This window comes from Diceros bicornis, chromosome 3 (assembly GCF_020826845.1).
Source record: "Diceros bicornis minor isolate mBicDic1 chromosome 3, mDicBic1.mat.cur, whole genome shotgun sequence".
Lineage (NCBI taxonomy): Eukaryota > Metazoa > Chordata > Mammalia > Perissodactyla > Rhinocerotidae > Diceros > Diceros bicornis.
Genome location: NC_080742.1, coordinates 20,619,148 through 20,636,306, shown reverse-complemented (window position 1 = coordinate 20,636,306; position 17,159 = coordinate 20,619,148). Strand labels below are relative to the sequence as shown.

At 36.1% G+C, this 17,159-nt stretch overlaps 1 protein-coding gene across 7 annotated transcripts in view; it reads left to right on the top strand.

Moving 5' to 3' along the window:
• Positions 1-17,159, top strand: part of CACNA2D1 (calcium voltage-gated channel auxiliary subunit alpha2delta 1) — a 504,665-nt gene that overhangs the window by 91,961 nt on the left and 395,545 nt on the right. For all 7 annotated transcript variants that reach the window (XM_058524544.1, XM_058524526.1, XM_058524535.1 and 4 more), the window contains one exon: positions 13,892-14,008. In XM_058524544.1, coding sequence (XP_058380527.1) covers positions 13,892-14,008 — 117 coding nt within the window. The remainder of the gene's footprint in view (positions 1-13,891; positions 14,009-17,159) is intronic.

Genomic DNA, 17,159 nt, shown 5'->3' with positions numbered 1-17,159 from the left:
GGGAACATCATCATCTTTAATATGCGTGAAGAAATTGTTTTCAATGTTACATTTTTGTTCTAGGCTACACAAGTACTAAATTGGATGTGACTCCGAAATTTAAAAAAAAATCTTGTTATGCTTTAGAATATATGTTAATATTTTACCTTTTTATATTGCTACTAGTATTTTGAGAAGATAAACAGACCCCAATTAGGTACAAAGTTAACATATCTGGTTATGCTACTGCTCTTTTTATAAAAGATACAAAGTAGGAGAAGCCAGAGTTCTGCCACTGGTTGTGCATTCATGAACATTTCATTTGAACTTCCTTCAAAAAGAAAAGTGTGGAAGGAAATTCTAAGATGTAAATTTACATGCAGAATTTAAAAGCTTCTGTTATTGTTGGTATGCACAGAAATGGTTTTGCGTGTATATCCATGGAAAGAATTGCTAAGAATGATATAGAAAGTAAGTTCTTCCTGATTTTGTCTTCATGGTCTTCCAGCTGAAGAAAATACATTTATTATTTTTTATGGAACATTAGAGCATATACTTTTTAAAATTCTGTAAGACTCTTACACCTTGCGGTTCTTCCAATTGATGGTTTTGTGATCTGGCCAAGATGTTTCACCTCATGGAGTTGTTGAGACTGATGGCATAATCCATATAAAATGTTTATTGACTTGTAATCAGAACTCAACACATGTCATTCATTTGTTCTATTAGTTGAGGGTTATTGTATTGTATTAGTTGAGGGTACAGGTGAGCCAATGTAACAAAAAGATAAGATAACCATGTATTTTTCTCTCACGTAATAGTCTAGAGGTGAGCAGTTCAGGGTCAGTAGGGTGGCTCTGCCACCCTCAGCATGTGGCTTCCATTCTTGGGTCCAAAGTCTTTCTTCCAGTTGGCCTGAATTTCCAGTCATCATGTAAAGGGAAAGAGATGAGGAGAGCAGATACCCAGTCACTTTAAGAATTAGACATTTTGCTAACATTCCAGTGGTCAGAACTTATTCTCATGGCCACATATAACTAGAAAGGAGTCAAAAAAATGGGGTCTTGGGCCGGCCCGTGGCTTAGTGGTTAAGTGCGCGCGCTCAGCTGCTGTCGGCCCGGGTTTGGATGCCGGACGCGCACCGACGGACCGCTTCTCCGGCCATGCTGAGGCCGCGTCCCACATACAGCAACTAGAAGGATGTGCAGCTATGACATACAACTATCTACTGGGGCTTTGGGGGGACAAAAATAAATAAATAAAATTATAAAAAAAAAATGGGATCTTTATTGGAATAGCCATATGCCCACCCTATCACAGAGGAAGTGGGCAGAACAAGTAGTGGAGGACAACTAGCACTTTTCCACTAATATGTATTATTATTTGAATACTATCCTTGTAAAAGCTATGTCTAAAAATGTATTAAAGATATATTAACCAAAATGTAACCTGTATTTATATATTTTAAACATTATAGATCAAGAAAAAAATAAAGATTTCCAGATTTTGAAACATATATGCATTTTTAAGCAGTCTGTATTATGAGATATTTTAAAAGACATTTTATTACTTTTAAACACACGCACACACATTTCTTTAGTTACTTTGCTGGCAAGTGGAGAGGTTGATCATCATATATTAATGATAGATAACATTTTTAAAAGTTAAAGTACTCTTAATATTCTTGAAAACAACTTTTTAAGTTCATGAAACATTTGTCAGCAACCATTTTTTTCATTTAATTTGTTGATAAAATATTTCATGATAAAGATATACCTAAAGTTCAACCAATATCCAAATTATCAGATATTCTAAATTAATAGGTTCCATAGTAATGAGAATTAGCTTCATGAAACTTTTCGAAAAATAAATCGATGAATAGAAACTACTGTTTGTCTTTTCTATAAAATGTGTTTCCGAATCTGCAAAACATTATAGTAAAAGAAAACAAAACTCGGCAACTGTGTCAGAAATCCTCAGTTGCTCCACTTGACTGAGCCTGCGCTGGGGAAAGCAAACCACAATGGAAGCAGATCACAGTCATGGCTGGTGTGTGTGTGTGTGTGTGGGGGGGGCTGTTTCTTGTCTCCTTTGTGCACTGTTTTCTTCACAACTCCTCCTTTCCCTTTAGGAATCCAAGACTTGCTCATAGCCTCCTCTTTATTACATCAAGAAGGGTTTGATAGTTGCCACTTAGTGACTCTTTTATCTCTCAGCAGAACATAGCTGGTATTAGAAAGCAGGTGTGAAGACTATATTTTGAAAGAGATAGAGTTTCTCCTCATTCCAAATAGGCCTGTTTTTTTCTGGAAGGGGACAAGTAGGGACAAGGGCTTAGCAGAACATGGACTGAGGTGAGGCAAATGACGCGCTGAGGGCACAGTTTAAGGAAGGCACTTGCTCTGAGGGTCAGAGTAAGTGAGTAGCTCCTTGAATTTCGTGCCCTAGGTACCTAGTCCTAGCCTGGGCCCACGGGCAGTAAAGGCCTGATGTGCTGTGTCTTCTGCTCTCCATTGCTGGAGGCGTAGATATTTGCAGCCTTTGGACTTCACACTAGTCTCAGGCCTCTCCACTACATTTTCTTCCCTGCTCCTTTCCCCTCCATTCTCCATCTACGTACAATGTCAGGGCTTTCTTACAGCTTTTCCTGATGCTTTGCAAGCCTCCCAGACTCATCTTGTGGCTATGTCAGGTACCATGGGTATTTCTACAATGTTAACAACATATTTATTTTGAAATCTTTGAAATTTGAAAACCCGCATTATCTGACATCACTCCATACTTCCCTTCTATTTCAATTCTAATGTTGTGTTGTATCTTCTGGTAAGAAAGGATGTTAGGGGAATCCAAACTTTTTGTTAACAGAAATTGTTGTATCCCTCTAGTTATCTAAGAGAGTTGAAATGGTGCGTGTCACCTTGTTGGTATAAGGCTTTCTTCATCTTTTTTTTTTTGTTTGTTTGTTTGAGGAAGATTTGCCCTGAGCTAACACCTGTTGCCGATCCTCCTCTTTTTTGCTGAGGAAGACTGGCCCTGGGCTAACATCTGTGCCCATCTTCCTCTACTTTATATGGGATGCCGCCACAGCATGGCTGGACAAGCGGTGCATCGGTGCGCGCCTGGGATACGAACCTACGAACCCCGGGCCCCTGCAGCAGAGCGTGTGCACTTAACCGCTACGCCACAATCTGGCCCCAAGGCTTTCTTCTTTTTTTTTTTTATGACTTTATTTATTTATTTTTTTCCCCCAAAGCCCCAGTAGATAGTTGTATGTCATAGCTGTGCATCCTTCTAGTTGCTGTATTTGGGACTCGGCCTCAGCATGGCTGGAGAAGCAGGGCGTCGGTGCGTGCCCGGGATCCGAACCCCAGGCCGCCAGCAGCGGAGCGCACTCACTTAACCGCTAAGCCATGGGGCCAGCCCATCAAGGCTTTCTTCTTAAATGTAATTTCTGTTTGAATTTCTAACATTTTAGGCTAGAGCATGCAAACATATTTAAAAAAATTTGTTGGTTAAATGTTTTTTCTTGGAAATGTATTTTTAAAGGTAGAATAATTTTGCAACAACATCATCATATACTTCCTGGCTTTTGATTCACCATTATAATTTCATAAGTTAAATTAAAATCAATACCTTCGCATTTCAATATGCTCTCAAAGATGTAAATATGAAATGTGCCTAAATATTGAGCATTCGGTACTCTTAATTAAGTTAGTATTTACAAACGTGTTTTGAGTGAAGAATTTATTTTCATTAGTAACTCATGGGATTAGCAGACTGATGCTGTTTCTTTGACATTGTGGTCACATCATCTTATGTAAATAGAATATTCATTTTCTAGGTGGTGGAAAGCTTAATGCATTAATCTATTTACAAGAAAAAGATACTCTGAATTAGAACACAGTTAATCATTGGTGATTCTGACTAGGGAATTAGCAAGATACACAGGCAACAACAAGGGTTGGGAATCTTTTCTATCCAGGAGAATGATGCTAAGTGGCTGGATGATAGTAGATCTCCCTTTACGTGCCTGTCAAGTGAGGTAGATTGTAACATTCTCCCTCCTCACAGAAATGTCATAGGGGTAAAAGGGAATATAAAATGGAATATGAAACCAATAATAGATATTATGAAAAAGTTAAATGCATGTTACTTTATGAAATGTAGCTTTATATTTATTTTACTTTATAAAAGCAACAATTATTTGTAGAAGTAATCCAACTTTATAAAAGTAATTATATTACTTTTCAAATATAGCTATATATTGTTATTTCACAGTTTGGTTTTATTTAGAGTTGTCTTACTTTCCTCCATGATGAAATGTAACTAAATTGTTACTATTATTATGTAGATAACTTGAGATTATCATTATTTTAGGGGAAAAATGTGCTTTTTTCCCCCTAAGTAGAAAGAAAGCCATTTTGACTGCAGAATGTACTATCAATAGAAAGTATAGACTCCCTTTACCCATCCACTGGAGATTTTAAAGTTAAGAAGCTGTTTTTTTGTTTTTTTTTTTTTAAACAGTGGTTAATTGCATTCATTTTCAAAGGTACAGGATAAACTCTAAGGAGATTTCTAATCTTATGGTGACTTTCTATATGTTATTAACAGATTTTTAAGTGAAGTGTTATTGGTTCACAAACATTAATAAAGACTACTAAAATGTTTTCTTTTTTTACCTTACCAATCTGTTCCATTATCAATCAATAATTAACACTTTCTTAAGTTATGCTGGTACTTGAGGAATAAATTGTTATTTATTGCTTATTGCTTATTGTAGCGATCTAATGGTTTGGTAATACTAATTACAGAGAGAGTGATATATAGAAGCTGTGCTCTTATCTATGAGCTGCACAAAGGAGAGAGAAGCTAAAAACTCAGGAGTGATGTAGCCATGTGTTAGCTTCTTTTCTAGAATGAAGATGAATGACATAAAAGACCATTATTTGCTACTGCACGCTCTCAATATGCAACATATAGCTTCTTATTCTTATTCCCCCCCCCCCAAGACATCTTTAATGTCTTTATATCTAGAGCAGTGGTTCTGAGTCAGGGGCAATTTTGTTCCCCAGGAGACATTTGTCAATATTTGGAAACATTTGTGATTATTGCAACTGGGAGTGAGGGGCAAGTGCTTCTGGCATCTAGTGTGTAGAGGCCAAGGATGCTGCTAAACATCTCACAATGCACAGGACATTGCCCCACAACAAAGAATTATCTGGTAAAAGTGTCAATAGCGCTGAGGTTGAAAACTGCTCTAGAAGGGCTGAAGAATTTGAGGCAAGAATAAATGTATGAAGCTCTTTAAATGAATATAAATTTGTAAAATTGTTTATCAGCATTGATAGGTAGCAATTTTGCTTTAGATAAGCCATGTGTTAATAAGGTTTGATGGTTAAGGGCAAATTACCCTGTGCTTTTTAAAATTTTTTTGTTGCAGTGAAATGAATTTAGGTCGTTTGGGGTTAGGAACATTAAACAAGCACTCACTCAGCCTATGGTTAATTGTCTTTTAATTTAATTTTAATAGAATCTAGTATGACTCCTCCACTGTTAATTGCATATGAATTTTCTGGTCAAAATACATATACAGGGCCGGCCCCGTGGCTTAGCGGTTAAGTGTGCGCGCTCTGCTGCTGGTGGCCCGGGTTCGGATCCCGGGTGCTCACCGACGCACTGCTTCTCCGGCCATGCTGAGGCCGCGTCCCACATACAGCAACTAGAAGGAAGTGCAGCTATGACATACAACTATCTACTGGGGCTTTGGGGGAAAAAATAAAAATAAAAAAAAATTTAAAAATACATATACAATTCATATAGAGCTCCAGATATGGAAAGGGAAAGAGGCTACGTTAATAACTTAAAAAACAAAAAAACAAGTAAGTGGCTTCTTATTATACGTATCTTAATATTTTTCTTGTTTTAATTCTAAGTATTCTTAAAGATAAACTTATAATTTACCTTATGTGTGAAATGTCTCCAATCTGAAACCATGAAGGATTCTTTCCGTGAATCTTCTTTTCACGCTCACCTTAGACTTTGTTACAGTTTAGTTTCTCTATTCCAGGAACGACTCCTCATATTTCACTTGCATTTCTGTTTAAATATAATCACCTGTTTCTATGTGTAGTATGGAGAAAGTGAACAGGCATGTTTATGGTTGTCATTTTTCTGTTCCTTCTTATATCTTTAATATATTGCTCAAAAACATCACCACCAAATTCATGTTAATAGCAACTAGGGCAAGTGGCAGTATATGCTGTGGAAGGTTCACCAATTCTGACTTTATTCTTCCTAAATATACCTCCTAAAGATAATATCCTGTTTGAAATGTGATACTGTCTCAGTTAAGAAGCTATATCATATCAAATAGAATGAGTAGAAGGACTAGGGGAAGTATTATTAAACTCTTGTGTTTGATGTTAGAATGCTGGTTTGATGTAGTCATTATTGGAAAAGTATGCAGTATATGAAAACAATGGTATATGTGTGTGTATGTCTATACATGTGTAGGTATGTATATGTATATAATTGCGTGTGTGTGTGTGTGTGTATATATATATATATATTTGAATGATGTTTATAGTCAACAGGCCTATGTTATATTTTGAATTCTTCCTATGTACTAATTGCTGTAACAGGCACTAGAAGTTCTGAGCTAGGTATCACTCTAGAATAGCTTGGAGTTGACTATGTAATAAGATGCAAACCAATACCCTGAATTTTATAGCTCTCCATAATAGTGTCCCAATTTACCTTTCAATCTTTAATTTCTAATAATTCCTTGTATCACACACATTCTGATTTTCTTATTAATACGTTTCCTCCAAAGTGTGGCTATAATCCCATCTTTGACTGTCATACTCATGTTATTTTACTTTCCTCTGAATTCTGACAGCCTAATTTTCTGTACCTCTTCATTGGAATGTGAATATTCTTCTTCATGTTGATCATTACCTTATTTTGTGTATTTATTATTAGAATCTAATTATTGTTTAGGTGTTATATTTATATTCTATATGTAACTGCATAGCACCTTACATAGCCTTGTTATTTTTCAGTTTCAAAATAAATATTGATTTTAAAATACAAGAAAGAGCTTGTATTAGGTCAGCATTCACATTCCTAGCAAAGCCTGAGGCAGTAACCAGTAACGGTGTCCATTCACTAATTCCTGTCATCAATATTTATTGAGTGTCTGATATGTGCCAGGCACTGGACTGTGTGCTGGGCTGCACCAGTGAACAAAGCAGGCAAAAATCTCTGCCCTCTTGATGGTTACATTGTGGATAAGGGAAATAGGAAATACATAAACATGATACTTAGTAAATTACATATGTTAGGTGATGTTTGTATATGCTTAAAGGTAGCAAAATAGAAATCGGAAGCCATAACAGTTTCAAAGTTATATCCCATCTCAAAAAGCTAGGTTATAAGGGAAAGAAAAAGAAAAAAAAAGGCCTACAATTTACTTAAAATGAAGATGCAGAGAATCAAATGTAATTCTTTTAATGATATTAATACAATGCCATTCGTCTTATGAGGTGAGTGCTTATATCTTCATAAATTTACATAAACTACATTGGAAACTATATTTCAACAGTTGGTGTTGGCCTTAGTTTTTTACCCAACTGTGTTAACTGACTCAACTGGCAATAAGTAGAGAGTACTAAAGAGCCAACATCCTTTAAAAGCTTTACTTTCGTTTAAGAGATGGTGTTATTTGCTTTTTTAATCAAAGGAGAGAGTTTGAAGTGATTAGGGGTTAATTAGGAAATATTGCATATTCGTTTATGGCAAAATTAATTTCTTTAACTCAGTTAATTTTCAAAGGAGGAAGATAGGTTTTGTTCTTATTTTCTTTGTTGTTGGTAAAATATATTCTAACATCAATTCGGATCTAGTTTCACTAGTTACTCTTTACCTTAGATGAAAGACTTTTCACATATCTCAACTTTTCTCTCTGTTGGCTGGCTTAGATGATGATGAGATTTCTGATAAATAAAAAGGAAGGCTTTATTATACTTTGGAATCATTGTAAACTTTCTTAAGGAAACTTTGATCCTTGAAAGTGACCAAGAAAGGACATTATATCATTCTTTTGTGTTAATACATCTTTTAGAAACAAGACATTCTCTGTTCTGGCAGAACAAGTAGTTCAAAAGCCCAAGGAACATTTAATAAAGGAAAAAAATAAACAAACCATCCCACACTGCAAAATTCAACTAAAAGTAAGTGAAATTGATTTTGTGACTATCTAAGACAGTTGAGCTGATAATGATACTCTTCCTGCTGCATTAGTATTGAATATCTATGGATTTACTCCTGTAAGCCAATAAAGATAGTGAAATTAGAATGATGGTGGGAGTTATAACGCAACATTTTCTTTTAATCCCACCTCTCATTATTATGAAGTGGAATCATATTTATTCATCAAATTCATCTATATTTTTACACAATGCGTGCATATCTATTTTAAAATTTTTAGCTTTTCTGTCTAGAATTTCTTCCGAGAATCCCACATGCAATAGTCCCCCCTTATCTGTGCTTTCGCTTTCCACGGCTTTAGTTACTTGTAGCCAGTCGAGGTATGAAAATATTAAATGGAAAATCCCCAAAATAAACAATTCATAAGTTTTAAATTGCGTGCCCTTCTGAGTAGCATAATGAAATCTTGCGTTATCCTGCCTGGGACGTGAATCATCTGGTTGTCCAGTGTATCCACACTGTATACGCGACCTGCATGTTAGTCACTTAGTAGCCATCTATGTTTTCAGATCGACTGTCTCAGTGTCACAGTGCTTGTGTTCAAGTAGCCCTTATTTTACTTAATAATGGCCCCAAAGCACAAGAGTAGTGATGCTGGCAATACCAGTATGCCAAAGAGAAGCTGTAAAGTGCTTCCTTTAAGTGAAAAGGTGAAAGCTCTTGACTTAATAAGGAAAGAAAAAAATTATATGTTGAGGTTGCTAAGATCTACAGTAGCTTTTGTTATAGTACACTGTTATAAGTATTCTATTTTATAATTAGTTATTGTTGTTACTCTCTTACTGTGCCTAATTTATAAATTAAACTTTATCGTAGGTATGTATGTATAGGAAAAAACATAGTATATATAGAGTTGGGTACTATCCGTGGTTTCAGGCATCTCTTGGGGGTCTTGGAATGTATCCCCCATAGATAAGGGGTGTGTGTGTTGTAATTGTGAAGGTTATTATAGGAGTTCTGAGATAATTTCTTTATTTTGTAAAGTCTAATGGAAATTGTGCATTTCTCACGGTAGAGCTCATTTTTTGTATGAGTGAAATAAATCTAATGACTAATGAAATGAAAGTGCAAAGTAGTAATTAATAAATAATATTAATCACAAATTTCAAAAGGTGGAGTCTTTCCTAGCATTTGTTTCGGAAGAGTGAATCACTGGAGGAGTTTATTGTAGAATTACTTATTAAAAAAAATAAAGGTAACACATTTAGGGAAACTCAGGAAGAGCCTGGGTTTCAACAAGAACTTGAGGTATTTAGAAGTTTGGTCAGTGGAAGAATGGTCCAGAGCCAAGGCAGCCCCAGAGGCTGATTATTATTATTGCCTCTCAGCTGGGAGCTCTTCACAACTAACTCATTGTGTTAGTTTTCTATTGTTAGTGTGACAAATTGCCACACATTTATTGGCTTAAACCACACAGATTTGTTATCTTACAATTCTGTAGATCAGAAGTCCTTTCCTTAGCTCATGGCCTCTTTCTTCCATCTTCAAAGCCAGCAACATTGGGATACTTTCTTCTGACACTGCCATTTTTCTGTTTTTTTCTTGCGTAGTCACATCTTACTCTTGCATTTTGAAGGACCTTTTTGATTACGTTGGACTCACTCGGACAATCCGGGATAATCTCCTTATTTTAAATTCAGCTGAAACAAAACTCAATTCCGTCTACAAACTTAACTCCCTTTTGCTGTGTAACAACATATGTATTCACAGATTCTGGGGATTAGGACATGGATAGCTTGGGAGGCCAATATTCTGGGTACCACAACCATCACTTCTGTCATTCAGTAGTGTCTGAATACTGTTTTCCCCCTGCTAGTCTTTTATGTAGAAATTTGACTGTGTTTCTCTTTAGGGAACTTAATTTACTCATGAGCTGCCATTCTCTCTTCCAGGAGGGGAAAAAAATTACTCTTACAATTTCAAGTTTAGTCTCTTTTAGCTCAAAACCTCTTGTGGTCAATTATGGATTTAATAAATTCCAAGTTCCAACTTCCTTACGGTCTTCTCTAACGTTCTTGACTTTGCTCCTTGGCATCTGGGTGCAAGGGGAAACTTATGTGACAAGATGTCTGCAGTATTTGTTCTCTTCTGTTCTTTTGGCATAGATATTGAATGTGATTGCTACTAAGAACACGGCCATTCTCCTCAGCCTGCATAGGGCCCCTTGGCTCTGGGTGATTTTCACTATCATCCTTCAGCTGGACCTCTGCTTTCCACTGTCCATCCCTCAATCTCTGCATTGGGATCCCCTTGATCGTGCACTGAGGCAGTCTCCTAGCAGACATACTGTTCCTTAATTCTCAACTACTTTTCTTGTTCATCCCAAGGAGCTTTTCCTCACATCCTGCTGAAGCCAAGGGAGATCCCGGGCATGGAGAGGCATTGCAGACTCACTTTGCCTCAACATGCCACATTACCATTTCACCTTCTGCTGCCCTGGGCGGTGGTTTGCTCCTTTGTGATGGGAAATGGACTCAAACTCTCTCCACTCTGATATTCCAAAGCCTGAATCCCAGTGTTCTCACTAATAACAATGATTAATTAAATCTATCTTTTAGGTTTCTTAAAGTGAGTAAATGCTATAAGTGATACACCTGAGAGTGGTATAGATTAACTGCCTAAAAGTGATTGCTAATATAATCCTCTAGGTCACCTAAAATGTGGAAGCATATCTAGCTTTCAGTAAGCATCTCTGGGGTATCTGTATTATTCCATGGCATAATACTGACTAGTCTGATTTCTGAAATATTTCTTTAGGTATGTATATTAAGCAATTATATCAATGAGTGGTGTCACTTTTTAGATATTACATTTGAGTTATTTTTAAACGTATTATTCTGAAGATTATCTTGGAACTAGGGACTTAATAGAGCAAAGAGACTTAGAAAGAAGTTTCCAGTGAAAAAGGTAGAGAAATCATATTCTCTGTTGTCATCACAGCAAAAGTTGGTCTGTGAATGTAATAGTGAAAGAACATTAAAGCCAGTTAATTAAGATTGTAAGAAAGAAAGAACGTACAGGTGATGAGTATTCTTATTGTCAAAACTTGTGTCAGAGATGGCAGTAAGAGTACTTAAACTATAGAAAAATTAAAGCATATTAGTCTATCAGTCAGGAGGAAAAACATCTGTCTTGAATTCTCTTTACATACTGCATTCTTTCTAGTGGAAGAAATGGAAGCTAGTGGCACACAGCATGTGAGGAGTTGACATGTGATTTGAATGGAGCTCTGTCTGGTACCAAAAACTCATATTATTTCCACCATGCTGTTTTTCTTTCAGGAAAGACATTGGATAAAATGGTAAAACAGATGATTATTTTTTTAAAAAGAAAAAGAAAACTAGGAAGAGGAAAAGAAAGGATACTTAAGGCTATTTGTGAGCTAGATCTTGTTTTTTATTTTCTAAGCATTTAAAAATTACCCTAGAAACAGAATTTGAGAGAATATTCTGTGTGTGTGTGTGTGTGTGTGTGTGTGTATATATATACTCGAACTAAATTGTTTCTTCTGATTATAATCCATTCATTCTTTAAAGCACCTATAATATGTCTGGCATATGTAGATAGTGACTTAAGTAACATTATCTGTAATGCCTAATGAGAAGTACAGTGCATCCTGAACTAATTTCCACCAACTCTGAATTATATTGTAGTCCCAATACCACAGAAATGAAGTTAGACTTCATTCAGAAATGAACAAGATATTATTGATGGTACAAAGCACATCTGCCTTTCACACAATTAGCTATATTGGTTTTATTGCAAAGAACTAAATATCCTGGATCAATTAAAGTGATTTTGAGGTTTATCTACTTGTACCCCAAATCAATTAATCTATTTAGGAGTTCATGTTCCCGGTTGTCATCTTAGGCTGAAATGAGAGAGAGAGCCTTGGGTTGGACGGAGTTCTTTATGGATAACCTAGATCCTTAAAATAAGACTCAGTAATCTGCCTTTCAGCAGAAAGCATAAGAAATCCAGTAATATGCAGGAATCTTGAATGAAACTAAATATGGGGATTTTACGTGACTAAATTACTGTGCCTTGAATAGTTGGAATGAAAACCTACAAGGTCAAAATTCAAATGTGTTTGGGAGGGGCCGGCTCCGTGGCTTAGTGGTTAAGTGCGCGTGCTCCACTGCTGGCGGCCCGGGTTCGGATCCCGGGCACGCACCAACGCACCGCTTCTCTGGCCATGCTGAGGCCGTGTCCCACATACAGCAACTAGAAGGATGTGCAACTATGACATACAACTATCTACTGGGGCTTTGGGGGGAAAAAATAAATAAATAAAAATCTTAAAAAAAACAAAAAAATCAAATGTGTTTGGGAAAAACCTCATAGTTTGAATAAGTCAAACAATTTTAGGAGTAAAAGTTTGATTTAAATCTTCTAAAACTATTAATTTTTAATCACTTAAATAAAAAATTATAATTTCATGTAAAACTAACACACTCTGTTATAAAGAAATGTTATCTGTGTCTATTTGAAACCAGCGTTCACCAGTGGCATACATGCTCAGCTGGGACTAGGCTGTAGAACCTGTTGGTAGTAACACAGAATGTTGGAGTTGTGACAGGAAAAAGCAGGGTTGAACTGGTTCCTGCTTGTGCCTGGATTCACTTCCCATAAGATGGTAAAATCCTGCCAGGTCCCAGCTTTTAAAGATAGTTTAGTCATGCATGTGCAACCCATCTGCTGGATGCATAAGGGATTTCCTTCTCAGCTCAGCCCTCCAGCCACAAACACAGTCACTGTTTTTTCCCCTTCCCTTTCATCTTCCTCTCCTCCCAGGAACGTACAGGCTCTGTAAACCAGGTGCATCTTATGCCACTCTAGGGAAATCCTTCCACAGACACTGATGTGAGCCAGAAATGTAGTTGTTTTTGTTTTGCTGCCTAGCTTACTTTCAGTATAGTTTGATTCAATGATTTAAAGAAAACAACATTTAATTTGATAATAAAAATATTTACGCTATTACAGTTTTAACCAAACTTTCATGTAGACCTCAATGACCTTCATCTCCTCTGTCTGTGAAATGAAGCTCCCTGTGTCACCTGGATGAACCTTGGCAGAAGCTTCATTCTCTGTCTCTCTGTCTATCTCTGTGTCTCTGTCTCTTTCTCTTTGTAAGGTTTAGCAGCATACACTTAAGCCTCAGTGTTTGCAGCGAGGGAAAATAGTGGGAAGTCTGCCTCAATACATTGTTGCTTTCCCTTTCCTCCTACCTTTGTTTGCTGCACACTTCCTGGAGGTTCGACCTCCCATTCTTCAGTTCTCCTTCTGTTTTCTAGAATGGACTCCTTTTTTCTTTAAACTGCTGATGGCAGTTAATACCAGGTTTTGAGGTTGGGGAGTACAACTTCAAGTCACAAAATTGCATACACAAACCATTGTGGTACAAGATGTCTTACAGCCTGTTAACGTGACATAGTGTTTTGGCGAAGATGGTGATCTTATAGCAAATTTATATTTATATATATGTTTTTGACACATCTAAACTCCAAAAAGATCAAGATGAAGAAAGGAAAGGGTGGGTCTTTCTAATCAATTGTTTATGGTTTTCAATACATACTAATGTGAACTTATGAGCCAAATAAGTAATTATTGTTCTTATTAATTTTCTTTTCCCTTCGTTTAGATTTACGAGAAATACCAAGATTTGTATACTGTGGAACCAAATAATGCACGCCAGCTGGTGGAAATTGCAGCCAGGGATATTGAGAAACTTCTAAGCAACAGATCTAAAGCCCTGGTGGTGAGTTTAAATTGGATCTGCTCATTTTATGATTTTCCATTACTTATTTATTATTTATTTTTCATGCTTTATTTGGAGGTTTTCATTAGTATGTTTTCTTTACCTTGGAAACTGTGTTCATCAAATATGTTCATAAAAGATGAAATAGCATGATTTCATTGTGAACCCCCAAAAATCACTTAGCTTATTTCTAATTACTTGTTCATTTTTTGTATTAGGCAATTTTGATATGTAGGAATAGTGTATTTGGTACATACATCTTTTTATACATATGTACGTTATGATGCATTACAATAATGTTTAAATTTACCATGCAGTATAAAACCCACAAATATTGCCAGCACCCCTAAAGCTGCCTTTGTAGTCCTCTCCTATTCCATCATTCTGCCTCCTTGCGAGAGGTGGCCAATACGCTAGATGTGTGATTACTAATTCTTTGTTTTTTAAAAATAGTTATACTTCACATAAATATTTTGCCAAACAAGATATTTGTTAGTTTGCTTGTTTTTCAGCTTTATTAAAATCACATTATATTGTAGGTAGTCATCATAGAAAGACTTGCTTTCTTCCATCAACGTAATGTGTGTATGATTTATCTGGATGTATGTACTTAGTTTTTTTTTTTTTTGTGAGGAAGATCAGTCCTGAGCTAACATCGTGCTAATCATCCTCTTTTTTTGCTGAGGAAGACCGGCTCTGAGCTAACATCTATTGCCCATCCTCCTCCTTTTTTTCCCTTTTTCTCCCCAAAGCCCCAGTAGATAGTTGTATGTCATAGTTGCACATCCTTCTAGTTGCTGTATGTGGGACGTGGCCTCAGCATGGCCGGAGAAGCGGTGCATCGGTGCGTGCCCAAGATCTGAACCCGGGCCGCCAGTAGCGGAGCGCACGCACTTAACTGCTAAGCCACGGGGCGGCCCCTGTACTTAGTTTTAATTCATTTTTATTTATAGTTATATATTATTTTATGAAGATATATCTCAATTTATTGATTTATTCTCTGTTGGTAAATTATTCTTTGGATTGTTTCCCGATGGGTGCTACTAAGAATAGTGCTGCTAAATTTTCTTGAACAACTCTCCTGGTACACATGTGCAAGAATATCTGTAGCATCAATACATGATAGTAGAATTACTAGACTGTTGGATTACTGACTTCACAAAGTCAGCCTAACAAAAGTATGACAATTGTTTTCCAGAATAGTTATCAATTTAGACTTCCACTAATGATATATGCGTCCCTATTGGTCCATATTCTGGCCAATAAATGGCAATGTCAGATTTCTTAATTATAGGCAATCAAATGGGTGTAAAATGGTACCTCTGCTTATCCCTAATGAGGTAGACATCTTATTTTATATTCATTCACCATTCTTGTTTCCTCTTTAGTGAAATATCTGTTCATATCTTTTACACATTTTTATTTTTTAATTGATTTGTAGGTTATGTATTTATGATGATAATTCATTTAAGTTATATATGATGCAAATATCTTTTTCCAGTTTGTGACTTGTCTTTTCGTTGTCTTTATGGTGTATTTTAATAAAATAAGTTCTTAATTTTAATGCCGTCAAAGTCAACATCCGATGCCAATCCTCCTCTTTTTGCTGAGGAAGACTGGCTCTGAGCTAACATCTGTGCCCACCTTCCTCTACTTTATATGGGACGCCGCCACAGCACGGCTCGATAAGCAGTGTGTCAGTGCGGACTGGGGATCTGAACCTGCGAACCCCAGGCCGCCGCAGTGTAGCGCACGCACTTAACTGCTTGTGCCAGCGGGCCGGCCCCAAAGTTAACTTTTAAAAAAATTATTAGTACTTTGGATTGTGTGTTTTGTTTAAGAAATCCTTCCCCACCCTGAGGATATAAACATTTTTTATATATTTTATTCTAAAAGATTCTATGTCTTTCAGATTTATTTAATCTACCTGCAACTAATATCAGTATATAGTTTTAGGCTGCAATCCAAATTAAATTTTTTTCTAACCAATTTTCTCAGGACCATTTATTTTAAATACTTTGACTTCCGCCAGTGAGCTTCAATTATCAAGCTAGATATCGGTAGGCCCAGTCCCTCATCATATTCTTCAGAAGGATCTTGAATATTCTTGAATCTTCACATTTTATCTAAATTTTAGATTCGGTATGTTATTATCCAAGAAAATCTTTACTGGGATTTTGATTGGTATTACATTGACTTAGACCGAATTGGGAAGAATTAATACCATTATGATATTTTGTCTTTCTGTTTGTAACATGATATTCTTTCCATTTAGCAATTTTTTTATGCCATTCAATATAGTTTTAAAATTTCTTTGCAAAATTCTTACACATCTTTTGTTAGATATAATGCCAGAGCTGAAGTTTAGCTCCTTTATATTCTACGGGTCTCAGCACTGTTACTGGTTTTTGTTCCAGGACAACTCTGAATTTCCTGTTTACTTACCACTCACCATTAAGATTTTTAGCTTACTATATTTTATGTATATCTTGTCACTGAGGAATTTTCCTTGTTTTTTGGGGCACTTATGAATAAATCTTTATGTTTCTTAAAATATCCAGGATCTTGTTGTCATGTAACAGGAGTGTCTTTTGAAGTATTTGGTATGCCATTTTGCCAGAAGTTGAAACATTTAATTAAAAAAAAAAATACATAAATGAGTAATCCATGGTAAGAAAAACCTTAATGACTGGAAGATGCAAAACGTTATTATCTTCATTTTGGGGTACGTGAATACCATTTTTAAGCATTATTTAGAGATGTAATATGTGTTTTCCATAAAAGTTTATCTAATAAAAATGAGATGCTTTCAAATAAGTGATTAATATTCACTTATGATATCTGAAAATGATTCCATTTATATTGATTTTTATCAGTTTACGTTTTCTTCCGGATGTAAGAAGCAGGTAATATGAACATCAAAGTCCCTTGAAAAAAGGACCTAGAGTGAAATACGATGTATCTGGCTTTAACTGGATTAAAATAGTAGCCTATTGAGACTTTCTTTTTTGTGATTTGGAATTGAAGCTCAAGACACCTGGTGCATTCTTTGAGTCCTATGGGGGATCAGTGACTATCTGTAGTGCATGATGGCAGAATACAGAAGACACCATGACTAATTAAATGTAGAATTAGAGTTTATGTCAGGGAG